This window comes from Triturus cristatus, chromosome 10 (genome assembly GCF_964204655.1).
Source record: "Triturus cristatus chromosome 10, aTriCri1.1, whole genome shotgun sequence".
NCBI lineage: Eukaryota > Metazoa > Chordata > Amphibia > Caudata > Salamandridae > Triturus > Triturus cristatus.
Window position 1 is genome coordinate 820145525 of NC_140593.1, and position 25301 is coordinate 820170825.

Sequence of the window (25301 nt, forward strand, 5' to 3'; positions counted from 1 at the left end):
CGACACTAATGCAGTCATAGCCATGCTCCCATCTCAGACATTTTTAAGCCCATCACAGCCAGTAGCACAGTCTTTCATTAGTAAGCCTATTGGCAGTAAACCACAAGGGTTGCAAACACTGGGCAGTTGCATCCGATGGCTCTGGTAATTTTACCAGATGGTATAGGGGCATCCATACGTTAGGCCTTTCCATCGGTATGGCGCCGCCATTTACATTTGTGGGGTCAGGCACCTAGAAACATCGGTCTTGGGGGGTCATGCTGGGATGTTACTATGACCGGCAGGAGCAGGGTGTGGTGCAAACTGGAGAGGCCGCCTGACGCCGCCTGGCATCCAGTTCCCCACAAGCTATGCACTTATCGTTTGCTTGGGTGGGCAGTTACTGGGCAGAGATCCCTACTGGCTAGCCACTGATACCACTAGGGAACATGACAGACTAAGGTATAGGCACAGGTACACTGACAATGGTTTACCCCAGGTCCTCCAATTCTCAGCGGCATGATACAGATTGCTTCTGTTAAACAATATTTCCTGGGAGTGGTCAGCCAACTAGGGGACTAATGTCCCAATTTTGGCTCAGGAGGATGGGCGGGTGTAGTGCCCTCTTACAAGGAGTAAGGAGAAGGGCACATGCAAACCAGGTTTGGCTGAAGGGAATTCTGCTACACCCGGCTGGAAGATAGCTGTATGGCCCAGTGGGTCTCGGTCACCGCTCACCTGGCCCTTCGGGAGAGGGGTACTCTCTGGTTCATGTGGACAGCATGCCCCTTACTAGTTTCAGGCTGAACGGGTATTCCTGACATGATTTTATGGCAGGCAATGCGGGCCCTGTCAGGTGCTTTTGCAGTCTTCTCTTTGGCAGGGGCAGCAGACACAGCGTTCTGGGCGGGCTTGGCAGCAGAGCGCACCATGCAGGTGGGATGATGGGAATCCCAAGGTTTTATAAGTACAGCTGTCAGTGGCCACCCAGGGGAGTGGCCGGAGTGACAGTTCCGGTGAATGAGGTGATGGGGTGCAGTGTTTTTGTGCAACTAGGTGCAAGCTGGATTAGTTGTACATTATGGTGTGCAGTGCTCATTATAGGATGCTAGCAACTAAGCATTTCTTTATTTTGCCAGGATCCAAGGTCTGGGCTAGGGCTGGCCATGCGTCCAGTGTGTGGTGCAATGGGCGGAATCCAATAAATGGAGGCATGGGTTTTTCCACCACTTACCTAACTGGGTTGGGGGGCCCAGGCATGCGCGTGCACAGCTGGGGGTAGAAGCTGCAGCACACTGTTGAGATAACTTGGCGGGGGTCCCAGGCATGCGCTGGAACATCTTGCTGTAGAAGCTGCGACAGTCTGGGGGGGGGTTGTTCTCCCCTGCCATCAATTGATCATACAATAGGGGAGGCATGAGTTGACTTTCCTGGGTAGGAAGGCACTGCTGGAAGTTGTGAAGTCCTCCATGCGTAAGATGAGCAGCTAGTTGAGGAGCGTATGAGTTTTAGGGGTCAGGGATATACCCTCGTTTATTATGGCGAGGAGCCCGGCCAGGGGAGGCCAGGAATCCTTGTGTATGTAGTTAACAGTGCCGTGCGTAAATTTCACTGAATAGAGGTGTTTTCGCTTTACCAAGCATGGATTTTAGCAGGCCAGGTACACAGGGCGTCTTGATTATGAGGGGTTCACCTGTCCAGGGTGAACAGGGACCTTGTACCGGGCAGAGGCCTGGGAATCAGGAGGATAGAGTTAAAGATGCCTACCTTGGTGGGGGACCCTGGGGTGACGGTGGCCACACCCACTGCTGTGGCGGAGTTACAGGGCGATCCAGAGGCTGTGAGGTACAGAAGCGTACCCTCTGCAGGAGCACAGTAAGGGTGCTAAAGCCAAATATCCCCAGGGAGGTCCTCGCGTTGGACCCTGGAGGAGCGACGGAGCCCTGTTAGTCCTAAGGGCGGTTGTGGACCTGAGCAACCGGGGGTTGCCTGCAACGCTCTGCCCACCTTAGCTGGGGGGGGTCGTGAGTAAGGGGGTGGAGTGGTTGTCCACCGGTGGGAGGGGCTATCCCCTCCCCCAAATCTATCAAACATTGGTTGGCTAGGGCCACGGTGTATTTTGGCTCATCAGGTGGGCAGGCGGCGAGGGGCTGCCTGCCCTGGGATCGCCCGTAAGATAACCCACCATGTGGGCGTATCTGTTATGCAAATAAACCTGCAGCAATTTTCTCCACTAAAAATGTGTCTTGTCTGATTATTTCTCTAAGTGATTGCTGTGGGAGGGATGGGGAGTGTTGCCGATATTGGCACTATCTTCAATGCCTTGCTCCTGGTAAACTGGTCCGACTGGGCTACCTTCCTCCTGTTTGATGCCTTAGTACATGTCATACATATCCTCAAACACTCCTATTAGGAATAAAGGGGGGGGGGTTGAGATTGGAGAGGCAATTGTTAGGCTTCATCCTGTATGCATCAACTATATACGTATATTTACATATATACAAAGTGTAGTCTATTCTCATTAATATATGTGGTAAATGTAAATGAATTAATAGTATGTAATCATTATAATCAATAGGAGTTCACATATAAGTGGAGTGGTGTGGCTCACTGGTTAGAGGCAGCAGACCCAGAAGCAGAGGACGGCCCGGGACCAGGGTTCCCGACGTGGCAGGGTCTTGGACCAGGGCCAGCGGACTCGATAATTCTCGCCTCGGTGCCTACTCTAACCAGGGATCACACTCGGCAACTCTGGGCATTAGCTTGCCTCATCTCCACAACAGCCCCCCACATTCACTGGGGATGCCTGGTTTCACCTTGGAGATACCCAGGAGGGACCATCTCACAGGGATAGCCAGGACGGGTACCCCAGCGGTCTACAGCGCCGGGACACTTCCGAGTAGCTGTGCGCTAAATTAAAATAACATAACATATAAGTGTATTAGGTTGATCAATAGACTGATGTAAACCTATTCATTACATAATCATATTTGATATTGATTGTTTGCTTTCCACTGATTTCTAATACTGTAACATGTGTTTATTTTGATTCTTGAATTCGCTTAGCTGGACATTAGGACTTAGTTGAAAATGTTTTCTTTATCACTGCCAGTATGCTGTTTATTCTCCTCTGCAGGTGTGATATTGTGCTTCTCATTAGCTAGAAAAAGGTTATTGTTATGTATTATGCGGCTGATAGTGAGGCCTGAGAGAGAAAAGTTGACAGCGATTGTGGAGCAATAATGGTGAATGAAAAGCTTCTGTTCATGGTGTACCAGGAGGATGCAACACTCAAGGACAACAGATGTATACCTCAAATGCAGTAATGGGATCTGCTCCTCGTAATGGTAACAAGATATGAATGTTAGGGGAGAGGATGTGCTCAGTCGGCTAGATTGACGACTTTGGTGCTGGAAACCAAGGTTCGAGCCTCTGGGTCGCGTCCACATCCTGTTATTCTGGGCAAATCACTTAATCTACCCGTGCCTGAATGTGTCCTTGTGTAAGGTAACTGGTGCTCATGTAAAGCGCTCCAATACCTTTGGGTCGAGTTCGCGCTATATAAATCTGCATTAAAAAAACTGTCAGGTGCACTTTTAATTGGTGTTTCATAGTTAGTCAGGCAGACTTCATGCGAAATCCGAGAGGAAGCAGAACTTTCTCTGCAGGGTTTCCCTGAGTGTAAGGATTAATGCTGAACACTCTTTCATTTCTTTTGAACTTCTACTGAAGATCGAACCATATTGACACCTTCTATGCTTCTCCTTTATAAGTCCTTTTTATTGTTCCACAGTGGTGGCTTATGTTCAGACTAGAAAGGGAAAGTTGACTTAAGGAAAACCTGATTGCGTCAGTCTGTTTGCTCTGCATTGTGGCTGTTGCTATTCTGTATCTCGTTTTATTCTGACTTACTGGAACATTTTGGTCTCCAGACTGTATTTTTATATCTTTATCTTTATATATTCTTTATTATCGAGTAATTTCATCATAAAAAGACAAGACATTATAAAAAGAATCGTTACATACAAAATATAAGATAAAAACGCTTCCAAGATGAACTCAAAATAATGAACAGGATAAAACACATCACTGGTGCCTAGTGATTCCTATTTCTAATAATCCAAACCCAACCTAGGAATTTGGCCACCGCAACTACAATACATTCACTGGTATCGGATCTTAAAATTCTTAGTGCCTCAAACCTCAGTCTAGTTCCCAGATTACGACATATGGGTTTGAGCCATTTGGCCCGGGGGGCTGCAAAGGCCGGGCAGACAAAAAATATGTGACCCACGGATTCAGCACAATCTATACACCAACGACAGGATTCACACGCCTCTCCCTTCCAATTTTTAGTAAACAGTCTAGTGGGTAGGGAACCAACCCTCAATTGATGGTAGAGTTTCCTGTCATTGGGCCTGCTAATGATGTCCCAATAGGTTTCTAAAAGTGGGACATTGTTCAGCACAAGAAACCTGCCTGTCAAAGACTCTGCTGGCACCTGGGATATTTGTTTCTGATGTACCAAAGACCAATAGAGGCTTTTAAATAGTTTTTTAGGAGGAAAAGAATTATTGACAGGATCAGACCAAAGATTTCCCAAACCCATGGATTCCAAGAACAGACCAACTTGCTTAAGCCGGACTATGTTACCGGAGCCCAAAATGGAGCGAACATCCAAAAATGCCTTTGTATAGGGGCCTAGCTCCGGTGTGGTCCACAATCTCCTCCAAAAGGCCAGAGGTTTGAACCTGGCGATGTCTTCAAATGAGTGACAACCAAGATCCAGTAGAAGCGGTTTCACTGGACTTGAACTGGGGAGACCCGTGAGGATCCTTAAAAATTTATGTTGCGCCTTGACCAAAGGGGATAGATCAGCAAAACCCCAGAGTTCAGCGCCATAAAGGATCGCTGAATTAATCCTGGCGTTATAAATCTTAATAGCAGGACCTATCCTTTTAGTCTGAGACTGTTTCTGTTCTTTAACCAAACACCCAGAAAGCTGGGCAAATTTAAGAGATAAAACATCAATTTGTGGCTTCCAGCTCAGTTTGTTTTCAAGAACAACCCCCAGATAGGTCATAACGTTCGTACGTTGAAGTATATCATTATTCATAGTGACATGACCTTTCACACTTTTTCCTTTATTAAAAACCATATACTTGGTTTTTGAAACGTTTACTTGGAGATCATAGTCAGAACAAAAATTGGCAAATTCGTTCAGGGCCGCCTGTAACCCCATCTGTGTCTGGGACAGTAATAGGGTGTCATCGGCAAACATGAGTAGTGGAATATTGGTACCACCCAGCGAGGGGGCATCAGTAGAAGTAGATGAAAAGTACTGCACAACTCTATTTATAAATAACAAAAAGAGAGTTGGCGCCAAGACGCACCCTTGCCTAACACCCCTATTTACTTTAAATTTATCGGTGACCTGCCCTTGATTCCCCCAACGTACTTGTGCAAAGTTTTTATCATGCAACCTAGTGACAATATTCAAGAGATCGACAGGAATCCCTAACCCCGCTAGAGTCCCCCATAGTTTAGTCCTGTTAACTAAGTCAAATGCTGACCGAAGGTCAACAAAAGCGGCATATAAAGAACCACCACAAAGATAGACCGTTTTCCAGACGATCAGTTGAAACCTAAAGGCCTGGTCGATGGTACTAGTACTGGATCTAAACCCTGCCTGCAGTGGCGAAATAATATCCTCCTGCTCAATCCATGTCTGGATTCTTGCCAGGATCATCCTGGCAATAATTTTTGGGATTGAGTCAATTAAACTAATCGGGCGATAATTCACCGGGCACGAGCGATCACCCTTCTTAAAGATGGGCAGTATCTCGGCACCTTTCCAGGATTCGGGAATATCCGCCCCTTTGGCTAAAGCAGTTGCCAGGAAAGCTATATAGGGCACCCAATTACTATGATCGAATTTAAAAAGATCCGCAGGGACACAATCTATGCCCGGAGCCTTGCCACTGGGAATCTTGGATAAAGCCATCTCGACCTCTTTACAGTCGAATGAAAAATTTTGGAGGATGGACATATCCTGTAAAATTGAAGGAATAGTCTCTTCAGCCAAGTTAGTAACGGAGAACTGAGACTCAAAGTGCGACACCCAAGAATCTGGAAGAACATGGTTTGAAGGAACCTGCGAACTCGGAGAGTTACCCCACTTCACAATATGCCAGAACAATGACAGTTTTTTTTGTTTACTAGCAACCAGGAGATCATGCCAATGTTTGTTGTCCCATTCTTGTTTTGCCGAAACTTTGGCCTTACTATAGTTTTTCCTGGCCGTTCTAATATTAGCCTGATTTTTAGATATAATAGCAATTTTCAGTTTGCCATAAAATTCACGGCACGCTTTGTTATACCAGTGATTACGCTTGGGTAAAATCGTTTTCTTAACCTTACTGGGTTTTGAAAAAAGAGCCTTAAGACCCAAAAACAGATTTTCATGAATATGTGTTTTCTCCCCTATAACAGCTTCTTGACTCTGGAGAGAGTGAAAAGCTTCCAACGCACTTGAGACTAGCGAACTAATTTCTGAAAGTACTACACTATCAATGACAACCTTTTCCCAGCGCACTCTCCGTTGGTTATTTGTTAGGAGGGCGTCGGCGGTAACTATCTCAGTTAGTTCACTACTGCGGGCTGGGCAAAACAGAAGGCTCAGTACTAAGGGGTTGTGGTCACTCTCAGGGCGATCTAAAATCACCATATCCTTTAGGGTACACCAGAACTCCACTTTGATAAGGGCGTAATCAATTCTACTGCGGCGACGACCCGCAACGAAGGTGTCCTTGCCATTTTTGTCGGAGATGGTCCGTCTATTGGCTGCCCTAAAGCCACGCCCCATACACAAACTCATCCACAGGATGGCAGATTCAGTCCACCTCTTGATGGGGGGGAGATCAAGAGGGGGAATGTTCCAATTTGCGTCCACTTCCAAAGTGAGTGAATCCCAAGCAGTGTTCAGAGGTTCGAAACAGCAGTTCAGATCACCCACTATTAACACATTTATAACGGGGTTAACTGTTTCCAAAAACCCATCTAATTGTAGAAAGGTATTAGTACCTCGCCCACCAGGTTGGCCCCTATTGTAAACATTTATAATCATAATATCAGGTTCATCAATAAGGTGCAACAGGATTATCAAAAGATCGGGGCTGTCGATGGCCAGTTCAGTAAAACTGCATTTAAGGGTTTGCCTAACCCAAATACAGAGACCACCCGAGGGACGACCCCTTTACCCACTAGTGGCCCCTTTATGGAAATTAATAAAACCGGAAAAATATACCGGGTCCACAGCCCACGTTTCCTGAAAAACCAAAATATCAAAATTTTCTGCCCAAGCAGACCATTCCTCAATTACAATTTTACTCCTTAGACCGGCGATGTTCCACGAGGCCATGGTAAGAGGAGGAGAGTCAGCTGTAACAGCGGACAGTTGTGTATGAGATATGACCTTGGCGGCAGTATAATTTACAATAGTGCCTGGTACCAAGCACTCATGCTCGTCTGGACAAAGATCAATGTATGAAAATTTTGGACTATCGGTGTGCAAGATACAGGTATGCGGTACAGCCTCAGTGTCAATGGGTGGGGGGTTTACATGGTTTATGCCCTGAAAGATTTCTGAACAATCCAAAACTGGTAAAGGGGGATCAAGATTACAATCGGACACAATAAAAGAAGTACATGCGATATTGGGACACTTATCACCCACACCCATGGGTACCTCCCTGAAACAACTACAATTTACATTCCCCGTACAGACAGAACTACCCGAGCCTTTAACAATTCCACTCACACAGCCCAGATTGGTGGTATTATTTGTCAGTCAATCTACCCCTTCCATACTACTCAACGGGGCAAAATCGTTTGACAGTGGAAGATGGAAATCCAATCTAGGTAAACAACGAAAACCCCTATTGGCCCTTTCCCATCCAACTGACAGATCATAACGTGTGTCACGAGGGTCAATTGGAAAAAAATATGTCAAATCCAAGGTCAGTATTCCACTAGCACTCATGGTATTGGGAAAACTACATATGTGCCTCACCACTCTAGGGTCCCGGAAATTAATGATTATGCAGTCACCCTCCACATTCTTTGCTTTGGTACCTAACCAGCTCACCCTTCGTACAGTCAAAATTTCCGCACTGAGTCTGGGGGGCAAGGGCCTGTTACCATTTAGCCAGTGAATCACCGTATTCTTTAACTCACTATGGGACTCTATCTTATCCTGGGAAATCCTTGGAACACCAGCCAAAATGACAGTATAGGGTAGTGACTCTGGGGGAAGATTAATACGTGGGTGTTTTAAAAACAAACCATCACCCTGGGAGTCAATCTGCCCTGCTATGTTATTAAACCTATTGTTGGAAACATTTATAGCCAGTTTTTTCGACCTGTCAATTCCAGCAGATGTATGAACTTCTTCCCCAGCACGATCTAATACAGACGAGATAACAAGATCTTTATGTGCGGGGGGATTAGGAGATTTACTAACCGGGGGAATAGGACCATTAGAAACAATCTTTGCTGTAACAGCCGGACCAGGAGATGGTGGAATCCTGGATCCTGGCCGGGTCACTAAAATTTTTTCCAGAAGGGTCGTTTTGGCAAGTACAATACTTTCCAATTTCCCAATGGAAGTGGTAAGTTGCTTGACTCTCTCATGTAACGGTAAAAAGAAAGATTTAAGCAATTGTTCGAAAGACTCAGAAAAGCCAATCGGCAAGGGATTGACACAGGACTGGCTGGGGGGGGACTTATCGTACAAGGGGCTGACAATAGCTGGAGGGATGCTACGAGACATAGAGGGGTGAGGTTCATTATGTGGGGCGACAGGTTTAAGCATTTTGGGCACTTTGGCACATCTTCCCTTAGTTGGCACTCCCACACGTTTTCTTTTCCCTTTAATGGGCTGGGGCATGCTTCCCTTGTTCAAAGTAACATTAAGTGGTTGTTCAATGGAGGGCATAGGGGGGTTAGAGTTTGGTTTTACAAGAGAGGGACTGGGCTCTGACATATAGATAAACTATCGAGGATTGTTTCCACGGTACTATGATTTGTCGAATCCAACACCCCTGTCTCAGTACTAGGCAACAAATCAGAGACGGGTTGGGGCTTCCTACACTCGGGAGAAACAGCTGACATTATTTTACCAAGAGACGATCTCTTCGCTGATAAATCCAAAGACAGTCTTTTTTCCGTTAAAATAATTTCGTGTTCAGGGACACGGACTGCTCTAGTAATAAAATGATCATGGGTCCCTGAAACACAGCCCCCTATGCTGTCCTGAACAATCTTCCTTCCTGACCTTAATGAAGTCATCTTCTAACGTGGCAGGCGTACAATAACAATGACTACTGGCAATAATAAAAGCCCATAACACACAGTATGTTATTATAACTACCATACACTTTGGATTAAACAATTAGAGGGCGTAACATCTAATCTAAACGACAAGTAGAATAAAATGGCACAACGTGAGCTCACAACGATACAGGCACGGGTATCGCTCTCTGAGAACTGAGATTTGTGGGGTGGCCCGTCCCGGCCTCTACTGGCCATGAACGGCCACAAACGGTCCCACCCTTGTCCCGGGCTTCGCCCGCGCTGCGTCCCGCGCTGCGTTCAGAAAGTCACCTGATGTTAATCCTGGGGAGGGGCGGAGTCACGGCAGAAGAGGCTGCAGCTGTGGTCAGAAGGGCTGTTGGTCCTCGCAGTCCGTAGCGCTCGCAATCCCCCTGGAGCAGCAAGTGGCGGTAAGGCTTCAACGAGTGGCTCCCGCGGAGCGGGGGCCACGAGCTGTTTAACAATGTCCTGGGGAGGGGCGGAGTCACGGCGGAAGAGGCTGCAGCTGTGGTCAGAAGGGCTGCTGGTCCTCGCAGTCCGTAGCGCTTGCAATCCCCCTGGAGCAGCAAGTGGCGGTAAGGCTTCAACGAGTGGCGCCCGCGGAGCGGGGGCCACGAGCTGTTTAACAATGTCCTGGGGAGGGGCGGAGTCACGGCGGAAGAGGCTGCAGCTGTGGTCAGAAGGGCTGCTGGTCCTCGCAGTCCGTAGCGCTCGCAATCCCCCTGGAGCAGCAAGTGGCGGTAAGGCTTCAACGAGTGGCTCCCGCGGAGCGGGGACCACAAGCTGTTTAACAATGTCCTGGGGAGGGGCGGAAGAGGCTGCAGCTGTGGTCAGAAGGGCTGCTGGTCCTCGCAGTCCGTAGCGCTCGCAATCCCCCTGGAGCAGCAAGTGGCGGTAAGGCTTCAACTAGTAAATCTGTTCATGCTTTGCATATATAGTGGTTGGATAAATGATTTAAAATAAACTCATAGCAGGAGCGGCCCGTGCAGGTAAGATCTGTGGGGCGGGGTTGGGGGGGACTCGACAGACGACAGACGACGAGGAGGGAAAGTGTATTATTTATTTAATTTACCCTCGTCGTCATCCTTCGAGACCCACCCGTCCCGCTGCTCTTACCTGCACGGTCCGCTCCCGCTTCATGGTTGAGATAACTGATTCTTGACCTTCACTGTGAAGCCAGATTAGTTTCCCAGAGATAGAAATGTATTTCTGATGTTAGTTCCCTCCCAACACTTCAATTCGACTATCAAAGCTCCATAAGACTAGTGGGGAATTTGTTTGATGATTTCACTAAGAGATTATGGTTTAGAGCTCTGAGCTTCATCAAGGGCCAGACGGCCTTTGGGTCTGCCCCCTGAGCTTCCTGGGCAGGTGCTTCGGCTTGGGGACCACTAGGCCTGACATTAGATAGGAGTCCTGAGGGTATGGGCTAGCTAGATTAATAGATGAAGGTGAGACTTATGCATGAGGTCAAACCGAGTGCAGTGTGGGAAGGCGGGAACCAGATGTCACTGTTTTGTAGTGCTTGAGGTCAGCATGAGGCCGTCCAAAGATAATAACCGAAAGGGAGAAAGGACAGCAGAGCCTATCAGCAGGCCAGCATCAGAGTTGCACATCCTCAATAGTGAGGCTGTCATGGGGTGTGAGGCTACTGAAGAGGGAAAGGGGTTACTGGAGGAGGATGGGATGAGGGCAGAGGTCATCAGAAGAGGAAGACGGCACAAAGGGAAAAAGTGACTCAGGGAAAAGTTGCTGGGGGGAAATTTGAAGGGGTAATTCTGCACACAGCAGCTATGGAGACAGGAGCTGACAAGGTTGACTAAGGGCGGGCGGGGGCTGGCATAGTAGCACTGTGAAAGGAAGTAGGAAAGGTCCTGAGGAGATAGGATACAGGTAAAGTGGGGGTCCAAAGAAGGGGGAAGTTAGATTGATTTGGGTGGCGAGTGAGGAGGGGAACAAATAGGAGCACAAGAGTTTAGTAAGCAGTAGTGCAGATAGCCAGATGGATAATTCACCTCGGGCCATGGAAGAGTAAAAACAGAGGGGCAGCATTGAGTGCTATCTGGAAGAGTCCTGTGTGGCTCCAGGACAGAATTCTGGGTGCAGTCTGGTGTGGCTGACTCAAGGATGACACAGGACTGGTGCAGTGAAGTCTAGGGAAAATGCATCCCTCCTGACAAGGACATCAGCAAGTATGTCATTGGATTTGGGCGATGGTGCCCTAGGTGATGGGGAATTGCCCAGGGGCAGCTGGTTTGCTGGACGAGATGCGGGGCGATTCATAGGGGTCTTGGGTGGAAAAATAAAATAAAATATATATTTTTTAAACGGACCTGCAGCCGGCCGTGTTGCGCTCTTCTGCTCCTCTTCTCCAAGCGACACCGGCTCCCTGAATGCCCTGTGGTGAATCCTGAAGCTGCTCGCATGCAGGAAAGCAGCTTCAGGATTGGCCTGAGTGCCCTCAATTTGTGCTCCAGGACAGGCTGGGAGTCTGTGCCTGCAATCTCCAACCCGGCTGCGCTGCTGGCTTGGAGAGAGCTTTCACTGCGCATGATGGTTTGGCCGGCCTGAGACAGCCGGTCAAACTGTCATGCGCAGTGAAGGAAGTGCATCTACTACTCCCCTCAGTGCCTGGCACCCCCCAGGCCTCTCCCCGAGCCCTAAGACTGGAAAGGAAAAAGAAAATGAGTGTTCATAATCATTTTATATTTCCTTTCCTGACGCTTTTGGGGGGGAGGGGTGACACTCTTCCCCCCATATCAGAGGATCTGCCGCTGGAATTGCCTGGTACCAGTAGTAAAGGAGAATGGTGTGTGAGCAGGTTGAAGAGACTGCTTGATTATGAAAATGAAGATGAGGAGGTGAAGAAAGGAGAAATTGTAGGGGCCAAGACTGGGCGAACAGACAAGAGTGAGGAAGAATAGCGTTAGCATTCAGAGGATTTGAGGGGCTGGTGTGAGCTCGAGGCAATAAGCCAGTGGGAGATGCTGGGGTGTTGCATGTGATTAAGGATCCACCAGCAACTCCAACAAGGAGAGCAGTTTCTGTGGTGGGATGAAGGCCTCTCACAGGAACACAGACTTCAGAGCCCACCCCAATCATAAGGCCAGCTAAGAATAATGGAACAGATTTTAAGAAAACTGACATTGTTTCTAGATCCATAGGCGGGAGTGTTGATTGCAGCAGCAAAATTAAGGAAATACATATGCAGAAAAGTAAATATGTGCCTGATCAAAGCAAAAGTTCAGAGGAATAAATTATCCAGATGGAAAGCGATGGGGTGTAGAGATATCAGTAAATGGCATAACAGAGAGCGAAGAGTGAATGGTGGAAATGGAGAAAGATAAAAAAGAGAGCAAGGAGATAATGAATAAGAAAATGCCTTACATGTGGGTTACAAAGTTGCCTAGAGCACATCTGATGGTGTCAGGAGAGGAAAAAATACAAAAAGGCATGTATATTGAGGTTTTCAAGTTACTACATCGGGAAATAAGACCTAAAGAAGGTTTGAAAGAAGAGGAGTTTGAGCTGTCTACGCAGCCGAGAGTGCTGATGACCATAGAAAACTGGACAGTAACTTTCCTTATCTTTCCTACTGTGTACTACAAAAAGTACCCTGTATATTGTGTAGTGCTACTTAATATATTGACGTACTAAGAAAAGCCCAGGTAGCATTTGAGGTTCGTGAGGATGAGAAGTTTAGGGCTAGATTGGCTGAAGATGTGGATGGCATGTTGGGAGAACATGGCATGCATGCATGCCTACAATGGATGGCGCCTACCAGGCCAGCTCCTACAACTTCTATGGCCAATGGCTTGCCAGTAGTTTTCCAACCGTTTTAGGGCCAGCCAAAGCAAGAAGGGATGGGAGGAACAGGTATTAGGAACTTGAAATCGAGGTGCATTGGTGCTGTAGCTTCCTCAAAATAACCATGCTGGAGCTCACAAGGTGAATAAGCAATAAATATGCTTTAAAAATAATTTTTAACTTGTTACAGAAGTCAAATGTCAGACTCTGTCTTTTGACAAATTGCTGCTTATTCCGTTAACATGGAGAGTGGTGTTTATTTTTCTGTCTTTGATTGCAGTAACAGGATTTTGTAAACTGCACTATGTAGTACTCTTGCTAGTGTGTAAGGATAGATTGAAGAATGCAATTTTTCTAACACATTACAAAATGTAAATACCTCTAAATGAATTGATTTTTTTTTTTTTAAATATATCATCAGTTAGGAAAGCAAAAATGAAGCACTTTCTTTTGTAATTCTGAAGTGAGGTGAAAAGAAAGATTTTAATAGGATCAAAACAAATTAAAGACACTTGGTGATGCACAAATTATAAATATTCACTGAAACGTGATTTCTACACATCATTTGTGTGCAATATAGTTTTATCAGTAAAACTACACGTGTGTGCAAATGTAGTGGTCATTTCAAAGGAAAAAGTGCTGTCTGTAAATGAGAGTGCCCTACCACACCATGCTTTAGTAATGTATTTGTGACTGCTGGCTCCAAAATGCACCACCAGCTACATATCAGACCCTTACCACTCTCCTGCTGATTGGGCGTGGCTCATTTGCCACACTTTGTGTGATGCTTGAATTGTTCACAATCCCTATAATTTCAGTGATGTAAGATTGGTGGCATCACCCTCACTCTGAAAATGAATACAGCACCACTGGAGCAAGTAGGAGATACACAGGACAGTCAGGTGCCTGCTGGGCATACCACAAGGGGTTCTGTAATAGAGGCTATTGCAGATTTAAACATGTATGCTCTATATGTGGAGGGAGACATCCACACACACACACACTGTAGGAACAAGATTGGAGGGGGACAAGGAGGACAAGTAGGTGGAGGGCAACAACAGACGCAGAGGGGCGGGCAGGGATAGACAAGGTCAATTTGAAAATTTCTCTGATGACAATTAAAAGTGGGCGTCAGCAATTGTGGCTACAGTTTTATGACAAAAAAGGTGAGGCAGCAGCACTGTTACATGGCTTTCACAGTGGCCGCTCCTCCACTATGGCGGAGGAGCATCGCCCCACTGGCTTTGAGCTTAACTCTTAGTTATTGTCATTTTATGTTTCGTTGGGCGTGGCTGCTCTACTCACAGAGCAGGGGAGGAGTGGTTCACCCACTCGTAAGGGCGTAATGACTGTTTGATCAGCCCTCTCTCGCAGCCCAAACCAGTCATGCGCACTTTCCCTGATCACTATGCAGGCTGCATTACAGCCTGCATGGAGAACAACCTTAGGCCCCATTCTCTGGTTGAGAGTCGAACCTGGGCGCTCAAAACCAATCACAACGCTGCACTCCAGCGTTGTGATTGGTCAGGTGAGCCTGGGTGCTTACCAATCACAACACTGCATTGCAGCGTTGTGATTGGTCAGAGGAGCTTGGCTGTTCTTCCTGTCCCACGAGGAGAGCAGGAGCAAGGAGCAGACGCTGGACCTGGCGGCAAGGTAAGTGTATAATAATTTTGGGGTTTTTGTTTTACATTGTTCAACCTTGCTCCCCATTAACCCCCTCCCCCCCACTGCGCCCACCCCGCCATCTGCAAGTCATGCCGGCCACCACTGGGCTTTCAGTTTGAACTTGGGCTTGGTTATGGGGGTCTGAGGGTGAGGTAGTGAGAAGAGAATTTATGCTCAGCAAAAGCGCATCTGAAGGTGGTGCTGAGTAATTTTTTTATTAAGGAAGCAAGAGAAGGTAGGTTAAGAGGTCTTTTTGATTCATGACCACTAGACAGGTTAGTTATTTCCCCAATAGGCATTGTGAAAAGGTCAGTTTTGATTAGTAGAACACATACCTTGGCCCAAATATTTGAGATATATTAAGCATTCATCAATAGGCGATGACATCAAATTAGTTAAGAAGACAGTAGTGGGAGCGCATATGGCAAGAAGCAACATTGTCAGCATTTGGACTTTTGAGAGTGTAGCAGGATGAGTTTGAGCTATTGTGGGTGTAGCTTGGCGGTCAGTCGTTTGTAGACAAGATTTACCATTGAGCTGTCCTGTATTCTCTATGTCTTATGTATTACTTGAAAAATGTAGATCTCTTTGGTTGTTCATATTTATGTCAGGAGTTTCATCAGTTATGCACTGCTTGGAGGATATCTTTTTTGTGGAGTCGATAGACATTTTTTAGTGGCAGCAGTTACTGTAAGGTGTTCAGAAGCTGATGTTGCATTTGGGGTTCCTTTGGCCCCAAGAGAAAAAAGTTGAGGAAGTATGGTTTTGACATTCCTTGGCATTTGAAACTGATTGTCTGGAGATGGAAGCAAGGGTTCCAGAATACAAGAGGAGGGGTTTGTTTCAGTTGGACGGAATGCTTTCATTAGTGAACCAAATTTGTGTAATATTCACGTTTTGGGATTACTGATTTACAGGCAGTGACTGTCGGCAGCGGTGAGTGTAGGATTTAATGTGTGTGAAGTCTTCTTGGTTAAGTTTAATGGCATATCCCTGTGGGCAGGGCCGGCTTTAGCATTAGGGCATCCAGTGCAACAATCATTTTTGGTACCGCCCCAGACCACCTCAAAAGTGCCCCTCATCTCTCCATCGCTCTTCTCTCACACACATTTAATTTATTTTAAACGATTGACAAAGGCTGACTTTACTAATAAGAATGTATATCTACACAAAAAACACTTTTCATCAAGATTAGGAATAGTTAATGAAAGACTGGGGGGAAAAAACAGATCGCCCTAACCTATTTTATGCAGTTTGCATACTGCTCTTTAACGACAGTTTGTAACAGTCACTGTTCTATATTAGGGTTGTATCTTATGAACTGCAATAACATAAGGATCTCTGTGACAAAAGCAGTAATCCACTCAGCAATCCACATAAACAGAGATCTTTGATCTGCATGGTACGTGTTCTTTGCAGCAGGCATATTAATCCTTCTGAACTACTTTATGGCGAGTCAAAACTGCCCCAATGCAAAAATCTGATCTTTGTCTCTAGCAGGAACATTAATCGCAAACACTATCTTGACATTTTTATTACTGCCTGAAAACTGGACACACAAGGAACTCTGGTAAAGGTGTTTTTAAGTTGTACGTTGTTGCTAAGCACAGTGCCCACCCCTGATATCAGCGCCCCCTCCCCAAGGCAAAAGACACACAACTGATGGACAGAATGCAGAACAAATCAAAACAGTCACCCCCAGTCAAGCGATCTGGGTTAAATCCATCATTCTTTTGCTCACCATGCCACCCCAGTTTAGACCTGGCTATATGCAAGGGAACACCAAGTGTGACCACACCAGTCGCACTGCCCTTAAGCTGGCCCTGCCTGTGGGGGCTAGACAACGAGGTGGTGTCATGGTCCATTGAGTTTTTTTTCAGATGCATCAGGAGTAAACTTCGGCCGGCGTTGGCAGTGGAAGTGGTGTGACGAACAGTGGGCAGAAGCATGGAAAAGGGAAGTCCGCAACATTGCATTTTTTTTAGTTTTTCTTGATTTGAGTTGAGTTTTATGCAGCTCAAACAATTACCCAGAGGCGTCTCGGCGCTAAGGAACAAGGAACAACATAAACAAAGTTAGGGTTTGTGAAGAGCCATGTTTTTAAAGCTTGTTCTTCTGGTTGTGGCACTGGTGCTCTGTGGAAAGTATGTCCAGAATAAGAAAGTATTGTTTAATATGGACAACATCAGCAGCAAATGTCAACAGGTAGTCCACACAGGAAATGGCGATTCTGCAGCTATTGAGATCATTTGTGCTGGGACGTATGCATCATACAATAATTTTCAGAGCAAAGTATGTCGAGGCCTTGAAAATGACATTGTGGATGCGTTGTCTCGTTCACAGTGGAAGAGATTCTGTGGGCTTACACCGGTACTGGAACACAATGCTAGAGGAGTTCTGGAAAATAGGAGGTGGAGAAGGATTGAGTTATTGAAGGCTCTTTGGTGCTCTCAAAAAAAAAAAGACATATTCATAGGTTTGTGTGGAATTAATGGCTCCAGGAGCACAGAGATGAACTTTAGAGACTGGTGACGTGATTCATTGCATAGTGTCAATGACTGGAAAAGTCTTGTCTTCTGTCACCGTCCTTGTAGGCCGGAAGGGATTGCATTTTATGCCAAGCTACTGTGGGGTTATGAGCCATACGTGGGGGAAATGGGTAGGAGGGTTGTTGAGAGGTGGGTGAGGGAGATGTAGGAGGCCAATAACAACAGCATTTTTATGTTGGCTGCTCTGCTTTACGTGTGTAGGAATGTCAGGGAAGTCGTTATTTTTCTTCATTAGTGATGGTGTGGTGGCTTTGTAGGGCCTTTAGGTGTCTAAGGTTTTGGGAACTGTAGATGTGAGTGGTTTGTGCTGGGACAAGGTGGTAAAAAAGAGAGGGTGTTAAAGTGTGTCTGTGAAAATCAAAGACTGACCATAGGAGTAAGGGTAGGTTGGTGTTGTCAAGGTGATTTGTTTATACCCAGTAAATTGGGGCAATGTTCATTGTGAGGTTAGGGGGAGAAAATAGGTTTTTAGACATGATGAGGGTTCCCAGCTGTCTAGTTTTCAGCTGCTTATGGTGTTACATACCATTAAACACACAAGCTAAGGATTGTAGTACAGGTTCAGGGATAGTTGCGGCTACAGAAGCAGAAGCAAGAGGGCGCTCTGTGTTAAGGATAAGGACGTTAGTGAGAGGGGGATAGCAGGCTGGGTATCTGGTCATTCTGTCATCAAATGGGCAGCAGCGCCGGGGGAGCTGAGGGGCTTCGGAAAAGAACTAGGGTTGATACCACAAAGCTTCAAGCGAAATGGCGGAGAAGAGGAGGTGCATGATGGGGAGAAGTATTGACGGCTCGAGCACAGTTATTCAACACTTGGGGCTGCCCCAACATTTTCATTGCCCACCTGGAGGAAAATTACTTAGTGCAGCTAAAAGGTTTGGTTTTGCTGAAAATGATAAAAAGAGACCTCAGAAAGTCTATGGTCGGGAACGGCCCTCGTGTGGACTAAAGTGATTCCGCTGAAAGATTTGCGAGTTGCAAGGACGCTGGCCTCTGCGGATGAAGCGAGCAGGAAGGCAAATAGAGAAATTAGGATTTTTTTTGTAGAGGAAGGAATAGGTAGATTTATGCACCCTGATATTAGATTTGAAGAATGTCCGTTTTTTTCGAGGATGGGATGCAGTTATCAGCTGTAGGGCTGGAGTTGCCATGGATGCAGTTGAAGACGCGTTGGCATGATAGCTTTGGGAAAGGTTGTGGTAACAGTAGGATTGGGGACAGGTTTACCATCTGTTTCAGGACTTAACCTTGATTGGAAATGCTACTGGGTGGGTGGGACGGCTAAGGGGGGAGGGAGGGAATAGATGGTGCTTGGGCGAGTTCAAAGTTCATTGGGGAACGAACAGAAGGCGCTAATAAGTTAAATTATCCAGAATATGAACAAGAAATGAGATGCATTCTCGTTAAGTACAATTGAAGAACGGTTGTATAGAGGTAGAGGGTATTCATTTGTTAGGTTTTAAATTATGTTTTATGAGGCCATAACTTTAGTCTGTATAATCATGTGCCAAGGATTTCATTTATATCATGTGCGCCTCTCTCATTAAAGTGGCCTTAATGTACAGAGTGATTTCTGGAATGTGCCACCTCGCCCAATAGGGATCTGGGGGGGGGGGCAGGTGGCCTTGGAGGTCTTTTTGGGCAGGTGGTGTAGTCCAGGGACTTCTGGAGCTGGCACTGGGTAGGGGTAAGGATTCCTAGCTAGGTTAATAGTTCAAGTTTCGGGCATTAGGGTGCTCTTTGTGGGTAAATTCGGCATGCCAGCTTCCTAGAGTAGGGGCTAGGTTTTTGTCCCCACCCTTCCTCCCCTGCAGTAGGGGTTAGGGCAGGGTTTGTTAGTTAAATGTGTTAGGAGGGTTTTAGTTTTGATGGCTCAGGTGTGCAAAATTGTTTCCTAGAATGTAAAGGGGTTGTCACTGATGAGCAGGTACAGCAGGGACAGGTTTACAGTCTGTTTTGGGACTTTTCGTAGGGTGGTTACGCTACTGAGCAGGTGGATCAGCTCAGGTGGAGCAAGGGACGTGGGGTCGTTATAGTTCAGAGTTCATTTGCACAGAAACGGAAGGCCTTGATATGTCACGCAGGATATGAAAAGGACATGAGGTGCGTTCTTATTTAGTGCATTTGAAGGGCAGTTGTTTAGGGTATACCAGATGTTAGGTAGTTGGGTTCTGAATTATGTTTACTGAGGCCTTAATGTTAAGTCTGTATGGTGATATACCAATTGCTTTCGAAATATTTTGTGCGCCTGTTTCATCAAAGCAGTCTCTTCCACACACTTAAATGCGTAGCATGGCTTTTGGCGTGCGCTATCTCGCCCAAGCACAGGTGTGACCAATCCATTTAAATGCCCTGTAACTTCATTGAACTGTGGAGGAAGCAACACAGCCACTTGGTGAGGCACGCTTTTTTGTGCTTCAGGCACAACATCAGTGAGGTGGAGGCCTGCAATATACCAGGCCACCCCACAAAGTCAACCTTCTTCTACACATCAAAGAACATTTGTACACAAATGACCCAGAAGGAAGTTTCACATTTTTATTAAGATGTTACAAAAGAAACAATTGGCCATATCTGATGGAGCAGGTAGCACAAAACGACGACTGACTGTATGTAGACTCTCTGAGCTTTCAGCGGGTTTCTATGTGTACCATCCTGGAGGCCATCTTGTTTTTGCTATAGACAGTCTTCCTGAGTTGAGATCACGGCTTATCGGTACTTGGAGGTCAGGACAGAAGACACCGCGGCCAGGAACTTGTCCCAGGCAGCCTGGCACTGAGGGGTGAAGTCAGCAGGGAAGTGGGCGGCCAGTGTAGCCTGAATGCAGTGAGAGAGCATCTGCAAGAGAGGAAAGCAAGAGTTGAACACCACAAACAACACCCGGAAAACGTGGAATACATAACCTGCCTGTCAAGCTCTGATCTGATGAATGTTGTTATATTCTGCAAAACAAATTCAGGAGCGGAAGTAACATGCACAGTTCGCAAGTTATTCCCCCTTCTTGATTAACTGGATGTAAATTGGATACCCGCCAATTTGCGAATCAGGGATATCACATTTTTGTGGGTGCACTTGTAATTAGCAATCTGATTTTGATTGGCTCCTCTGTGTCTGTCAATTTCAGAAAAGCATATAGAAAGTGTGCAGTTCTCACTGTGCAAAAGACGTCCATCGTTTTGCTCCAAATGCTATCTAAGAATGGAACAGATGAGCCCTATTGGTATTTATTTTTATGTATTCACTTTTTTGGATTCAGATGATTTAGGCTCACCTGGAAGTTTCCGGGGTCCACGCGGAGGTTGTAGGCGTGCAGGTCGCTGAGTTTAGACAGGGCCTGGTCCAGGCTGTCAATGTGCTTGGCTGCCTCGCCGATGGCGCCCAGGACCTTGCCCCCATGCCGCTTCACGTCAGCAGAGCCCGGGCTGAGGTCGAAGTGGCTGAAGTAGGTCCTACTCTGACCGAAGCTGGCAAACAACCTGGGAAAAAAAATACTTTTTTTTAAAAAACGCACTAAACACGTTCTTTGCAACTACGGAAGCATTTCCCCCCCATCTATCTCCCCGCTCTAAAAATAAGAAAAACATACATAAAGAGCCTCGTTTTAAAACTAAAATTGGAAACAAACAACTTCTTTTTTACAGCAATAGATCAATGTCAGAGGATTGACAAATATTTTTTATATCACAGGTATCAAAAATCGAGCAAATGTTTAAGGAAAAGCCTTTTTTGATCGGTGAGCGGTAGGCTCTGCGGTTCCTGCTTCTAATTCATTAAACAATTAACCATTACGCCTGTCTTCCTGTTTTCCTCGGTTGAGCTTCCTGGCGCCAAACAGTACGAAACGGAAATGAACTGGTGGCCCGTGTCCTGATGTTGTAGAACTCATGACATCTCCTCTACAGTCAGTAGCATGCAGACTGCAGCCACTTCCAACCTCCAGGGGGCGCTATTATTACAGCGGCTCCCACAAGTCTTACGACACCACGGATCCTAACCTTTTCCACTCCTGTCGATTCTAACCCTTTCCCGCCTCACTCAAAGGCCTGACTTCCTTCTACCTCCATAAAGGCTCTAAATTGTTAACACCTCATAATTTCTAGTGTTTTACCAGCAATCCAAAAGCTCTAACCTTTAACCAATGATTTACATTATAACCTGCAACCACCAATAGTGCGTCCCCTCTTTCCACATCCTCAAAGGCTCTAGCCAGGAGGGGCCCTTGCATGTACGAGACGTCCATGAGGGAAAATTAAATAAATAATTAATTTTCCTTAGTCGTCGTCTGTTGAACCCCCGCCCACCCGGTCCCACCGCTCCACCTTTCTTACCTCCACAGCCCGCTGCTGGCTCTAACCTCTTTCCACCACCAATAATACTCTAACCCAGAGCTTTATAAACTGTGGGTCTCAACCCACTGGTTGGCCGTGAGCAGATTTTTGGTGGGTCATGAAAGTCCAATCACTATATGAAGATGTCTTTAAATTCTGTATTTATCTTCTCACATTTAGTGCCTTCAAATACAGAGGCCAAAAGTCAGCTATATCTTCTGACCAATTGCTACTTATATTCTTAACATGGGGATTGGGGTTTAGAAACTCCTCTCACTTTGCATTAAGAGAAAGGGAAGGCTGTAGAATGCCCTTTTTGCAAAACACAACAACGTGTAAATCTCTAAATGAACTGTACCCAATCAGCAGTCAGGAAAGCAAAAAAGAAGCACATTTTATTTTGTAATTCTGCAGAGTGATGGAAACAAGCATTTTAATAGGATCAAAAAAATCAAGTCACTTTCCTTAGTGATGCGCAAATGATAATGACTCACTGAAACCTGATTTCCATACATTATCATTTGTGTGCTATATAGCTGTATCAGTAAAACTGTATGTCTGTGCAAAGTGTGTGGCCATTTCAATGGAGATTGTGCAGTCTCTAAATGACTGTGTGCCAGCGGCGTAGCTCAGGGCCGGACTGGGAACAGAAACCGGCCCTGGCAAACTGCTCAGCCTCTCCCCCTGGGGTGAGGGGGGGTGCAGCCGAGCAGTTTGCGAGGGCCGGTTGCAGACGATTTTGTTACAGGGTGCCGATATTGCCGACCCCCAGTAACAAAAACGCCCCCCCAGGGGCCCAAAACCGGCCCCCACTCTAGCGGCCTACCGGGGAAACGCCCGGTGCCCGCTATGGCCAGTCCGGCCCTGGTGTAGCTGGACCTTTGGCCGGCCGTGGCGGTCCCTGGGTTTGCCGCATATAAGAGCGCCGAGGGGGGTGGGGGGTCTTGTTTGCTGGTGATTTCTGCATTTGCTGCTCCGCGAAGGCCGTAGGTAAACGCCACCGCCCCTTTGCTACGCCACTGCTGTGTGCTACTGCACTATGCTTTGGTTACATTAATAAATCGCCCGCCTCATGTCCAATGAAGCTAGGTGGGCCACGTTCTAAAAATTGGGTCGCAGTTCTAAAAACTTTGGGAAGCACTGGTCTAAGCCAACCCCACCCAAGTACGTTGTAACTTCTTACAGCTCCCAAGCGGCTATAAACCTGCATGTTAATATTAAGCCAAAACAAATATCTCTCTGTTGCTTGAACCCCCAGCCTCAGGATCCAGCAGCAAGCCTCATCCTTTCAAGTGAAGCAATCCTGGGCCACTGTCCCTCTTAAAGGAAGCAGGGAAAGATGCCAACGTTTGTCAAGAAAACCTCAGCCCTACTGCTGGTTGATAAGGTGAATTAATCAAAATATGGCATTGTGCCATGCCAACAAGAGATGCCCTAATCAACATGTGCCAGGAATGTGTGCCAACAGTGTAGCCAAATCAACGCACATTTACACGGGGCTAAACATACACCACCACCACCAATACCCTGACATTCGGGTTATATTTCTAAACACACGTACAATTTTAAAGTGAGCCCATTGCCATAGAGAAGTTAGAAACCACACCCAGTGTGTTTTACCAACTTCTAGCCCAAGGCTAGCGGTTTATGGGTTCGCCTGGCAGACTCTGACCACCCACACCAGCCTGCTCGCCCTCAGTGGCTGGCATACGTGTGCCCCACCATGGCTGCCTCCCTCCATGGCTGCTTCCTGAAATAACAGGTTACATGTGACCATCAATGACGTGACGTCAAAGAAACTAGACCCTATCGATCGTCCTCACCTGTCCAGGGCTTCTCCCCCGAGGGCATCGCAGTGGCCGGAGATCTTCCCCCAGAGGCCGACCACCAGGGCCTTCTCTTCAGCAGACAGAACCATCTTGAGCGGTGAGTGCTGGCGGGCTCAGGATTCACAAGAGATGGAAGTTGGAGACAGTCGGTGCTGTGTGCTGGACAGAGCCCCTTTTAAAGGGGAAGGGGGCCGAGGAGCCTGGCAACCTTCCACCGTGATTGGCCAGTTTTGGATCCCACTCAAGGAGGCGGGGCTATCTTATCTCTTCTCAAACACTACCAGGGAGTAGGGGGTCTTGGCTGCCTGAGGTGCAGAAACACCTTATCTGTAGGTCACGTCTTTCAGTGACTTGACAAAAAAGAAAGAAAAGCCTGGAATAACAAAGACCTATTTTACAGTGTGTTAGAATGATTTCAGCTGTTACTGCTATAGCAACAAGCCCTTCTTCCAAAAGCCTCATTCATAGTTTAAAGAAATCAAACATGGCGTAGTAATAGTTGTTTTTATGAAATTTCGCACCTTATTGTCCCTCTGTCGGTGGGAATGAGGGATTGTTAGATATTGTCAGATTTATAATGGCATCACAAAATGCCCCAGATTTGAAATGAGTTCAAAATGAGGAGGCGATGAGTAGAAATCTTCGGTTATGGGAGAATGGCAACCTTTTGAGGTGCTCATAAATCCAGTCTTCATGCTGATGAGGATTTAAACAAGGACTATATGGAAGGGTTTGATGTCTGATCTGTGACTAGGACACAGTTTTGAGATGTTATATCTTCTCACAAACAGAATCCGTTCCCCCCAGGCTCTGCACTTTCAGCACGTGGCAGTTGAGCTTGGACAACATTAGTCAATTTGCGCTTTTCATTCACATATGTGTTTTTTTGGACTTTCAGCGATGAATTAGCAGTGCTTCCTTCTTAATAAGAACTTAATTTCCTTATAGCGTTTCAAACCACAATGTTGCTGCTTCTAAGCACTGTTCCAGATGTTGTTATTGCTAAATTAAACAATTCTCAACTCGCTCCAACAGTTGTGAAGGTAGGCTGAGTTGGCCTTTGCCTAGATTTGAACATGTGGCCTGCAGTTTTCAGCCAGTGTTAGTGGCGACAATTTATCGAATTGAGCCATCTTACCAGCTCAACTACTCTAAAGGTTTTTGGGCCAAACGTGCAAAGAAATCTGTTTGCGACTTTCTAATTGCGAATTCGCAATTAGGAAGTAGCAAACAGCGATGTACTAATATGTTTCAGACACATTTAGCGTATCACAGTGGATCGCAAATGGACCTCCTTCATCAGTATTCCTGAGGTAAGTCGCAATTTGCGGCACGATGGGAATCACTAAAAGCACAGGGATGGCGGCCTGTTGGGGACAGCAGACCACCATGTTGTGTGTTTGGTTTTAAATTAAGCACTTTTATTTAAAGGCAGCCCGTTTGCTGATAGGAAAATCGGATGCGTTTTAAAATGAAAAATGAAACGTTCTGTGGGACCACAGCTTGCTCTTAAAAAACATGTTTACAACCATTCACACAGGAGATGGGGTTGCCTGGGGACCCCTTCCCGTTTGCGACTGGATTCCTACCTAGTTTAAATAGCCGGTAAAATGTGAATGTTTTGCAACCGCATTCCGGTCGCAAAAGATTCATACATCTCCCTACGACTCGCTATTAGGAAGGTATGCCCTAAACATGGCCCTTCCTAACACCGACTCCCAATCCCTATTGTGCGATTCGGTAATATGGTACAAAATTGCAAAATAGGA

At 46.4% G+C, this 25301-nt stretch overlaps 1 protein-coding gene across 1 annotated transcript; it reads right to left on the reverse strand.

Moving 5' to 3' along the window:
• Nucleotides 1-19899: 19899 nt before the first annotated feature.
• Nucleotides 19900-23689, reverse strand: LOC146790071 (hemoglobin larval subunit alpha-like). The gene is made up of 3 exons (XM_085628428.1): nucleotides 23527-23689; nucleotides 20647-20851; nucleotides 19900-20213 (listed from the first exon to the last, which is right to left on the reverse strand). Exons 1-3 carry the CDS (start codon nucleotides 23619-23621, stop codon nucleotides 20085-20087), a joined length of 429 nt encoding a protein of 142 aa, XP_085484554.1. The 5' UTR covers nucleotides 23622-23689; the 3' UTR covers nucleotides 19900-20084.
• Between the last annotated feature and the right edge of the window lie 1612 nt (nucleotides 23690-25301).

Excerpts from the sequence above, each read along its gene's own strand:
- LOC146790071 (XM_085628428.1), bottom strand. The coding sequence starts at position 23,621 with ATGGTTCTGTCTGCTGAAGAGAAGGCCCTGGTGGTCGGCCTCTGGGGG. Across the intron at positions 20,852-23,526 it reads GGGGGAGAAGCCCTGGACAG|GTTGTTTGCCAGCTTCGGTC; the intron begins GTGAGGACGATC and ends TTTTTTTCCCAG. Across the intron at positions 20,214-20,646 it reads TGGACCCCGGAAACTTCCAG|ATGCTCTCTCACTGCATTCA; the intron begins GTGAGCCTAAAT and ends CCTCTCTTGCAG.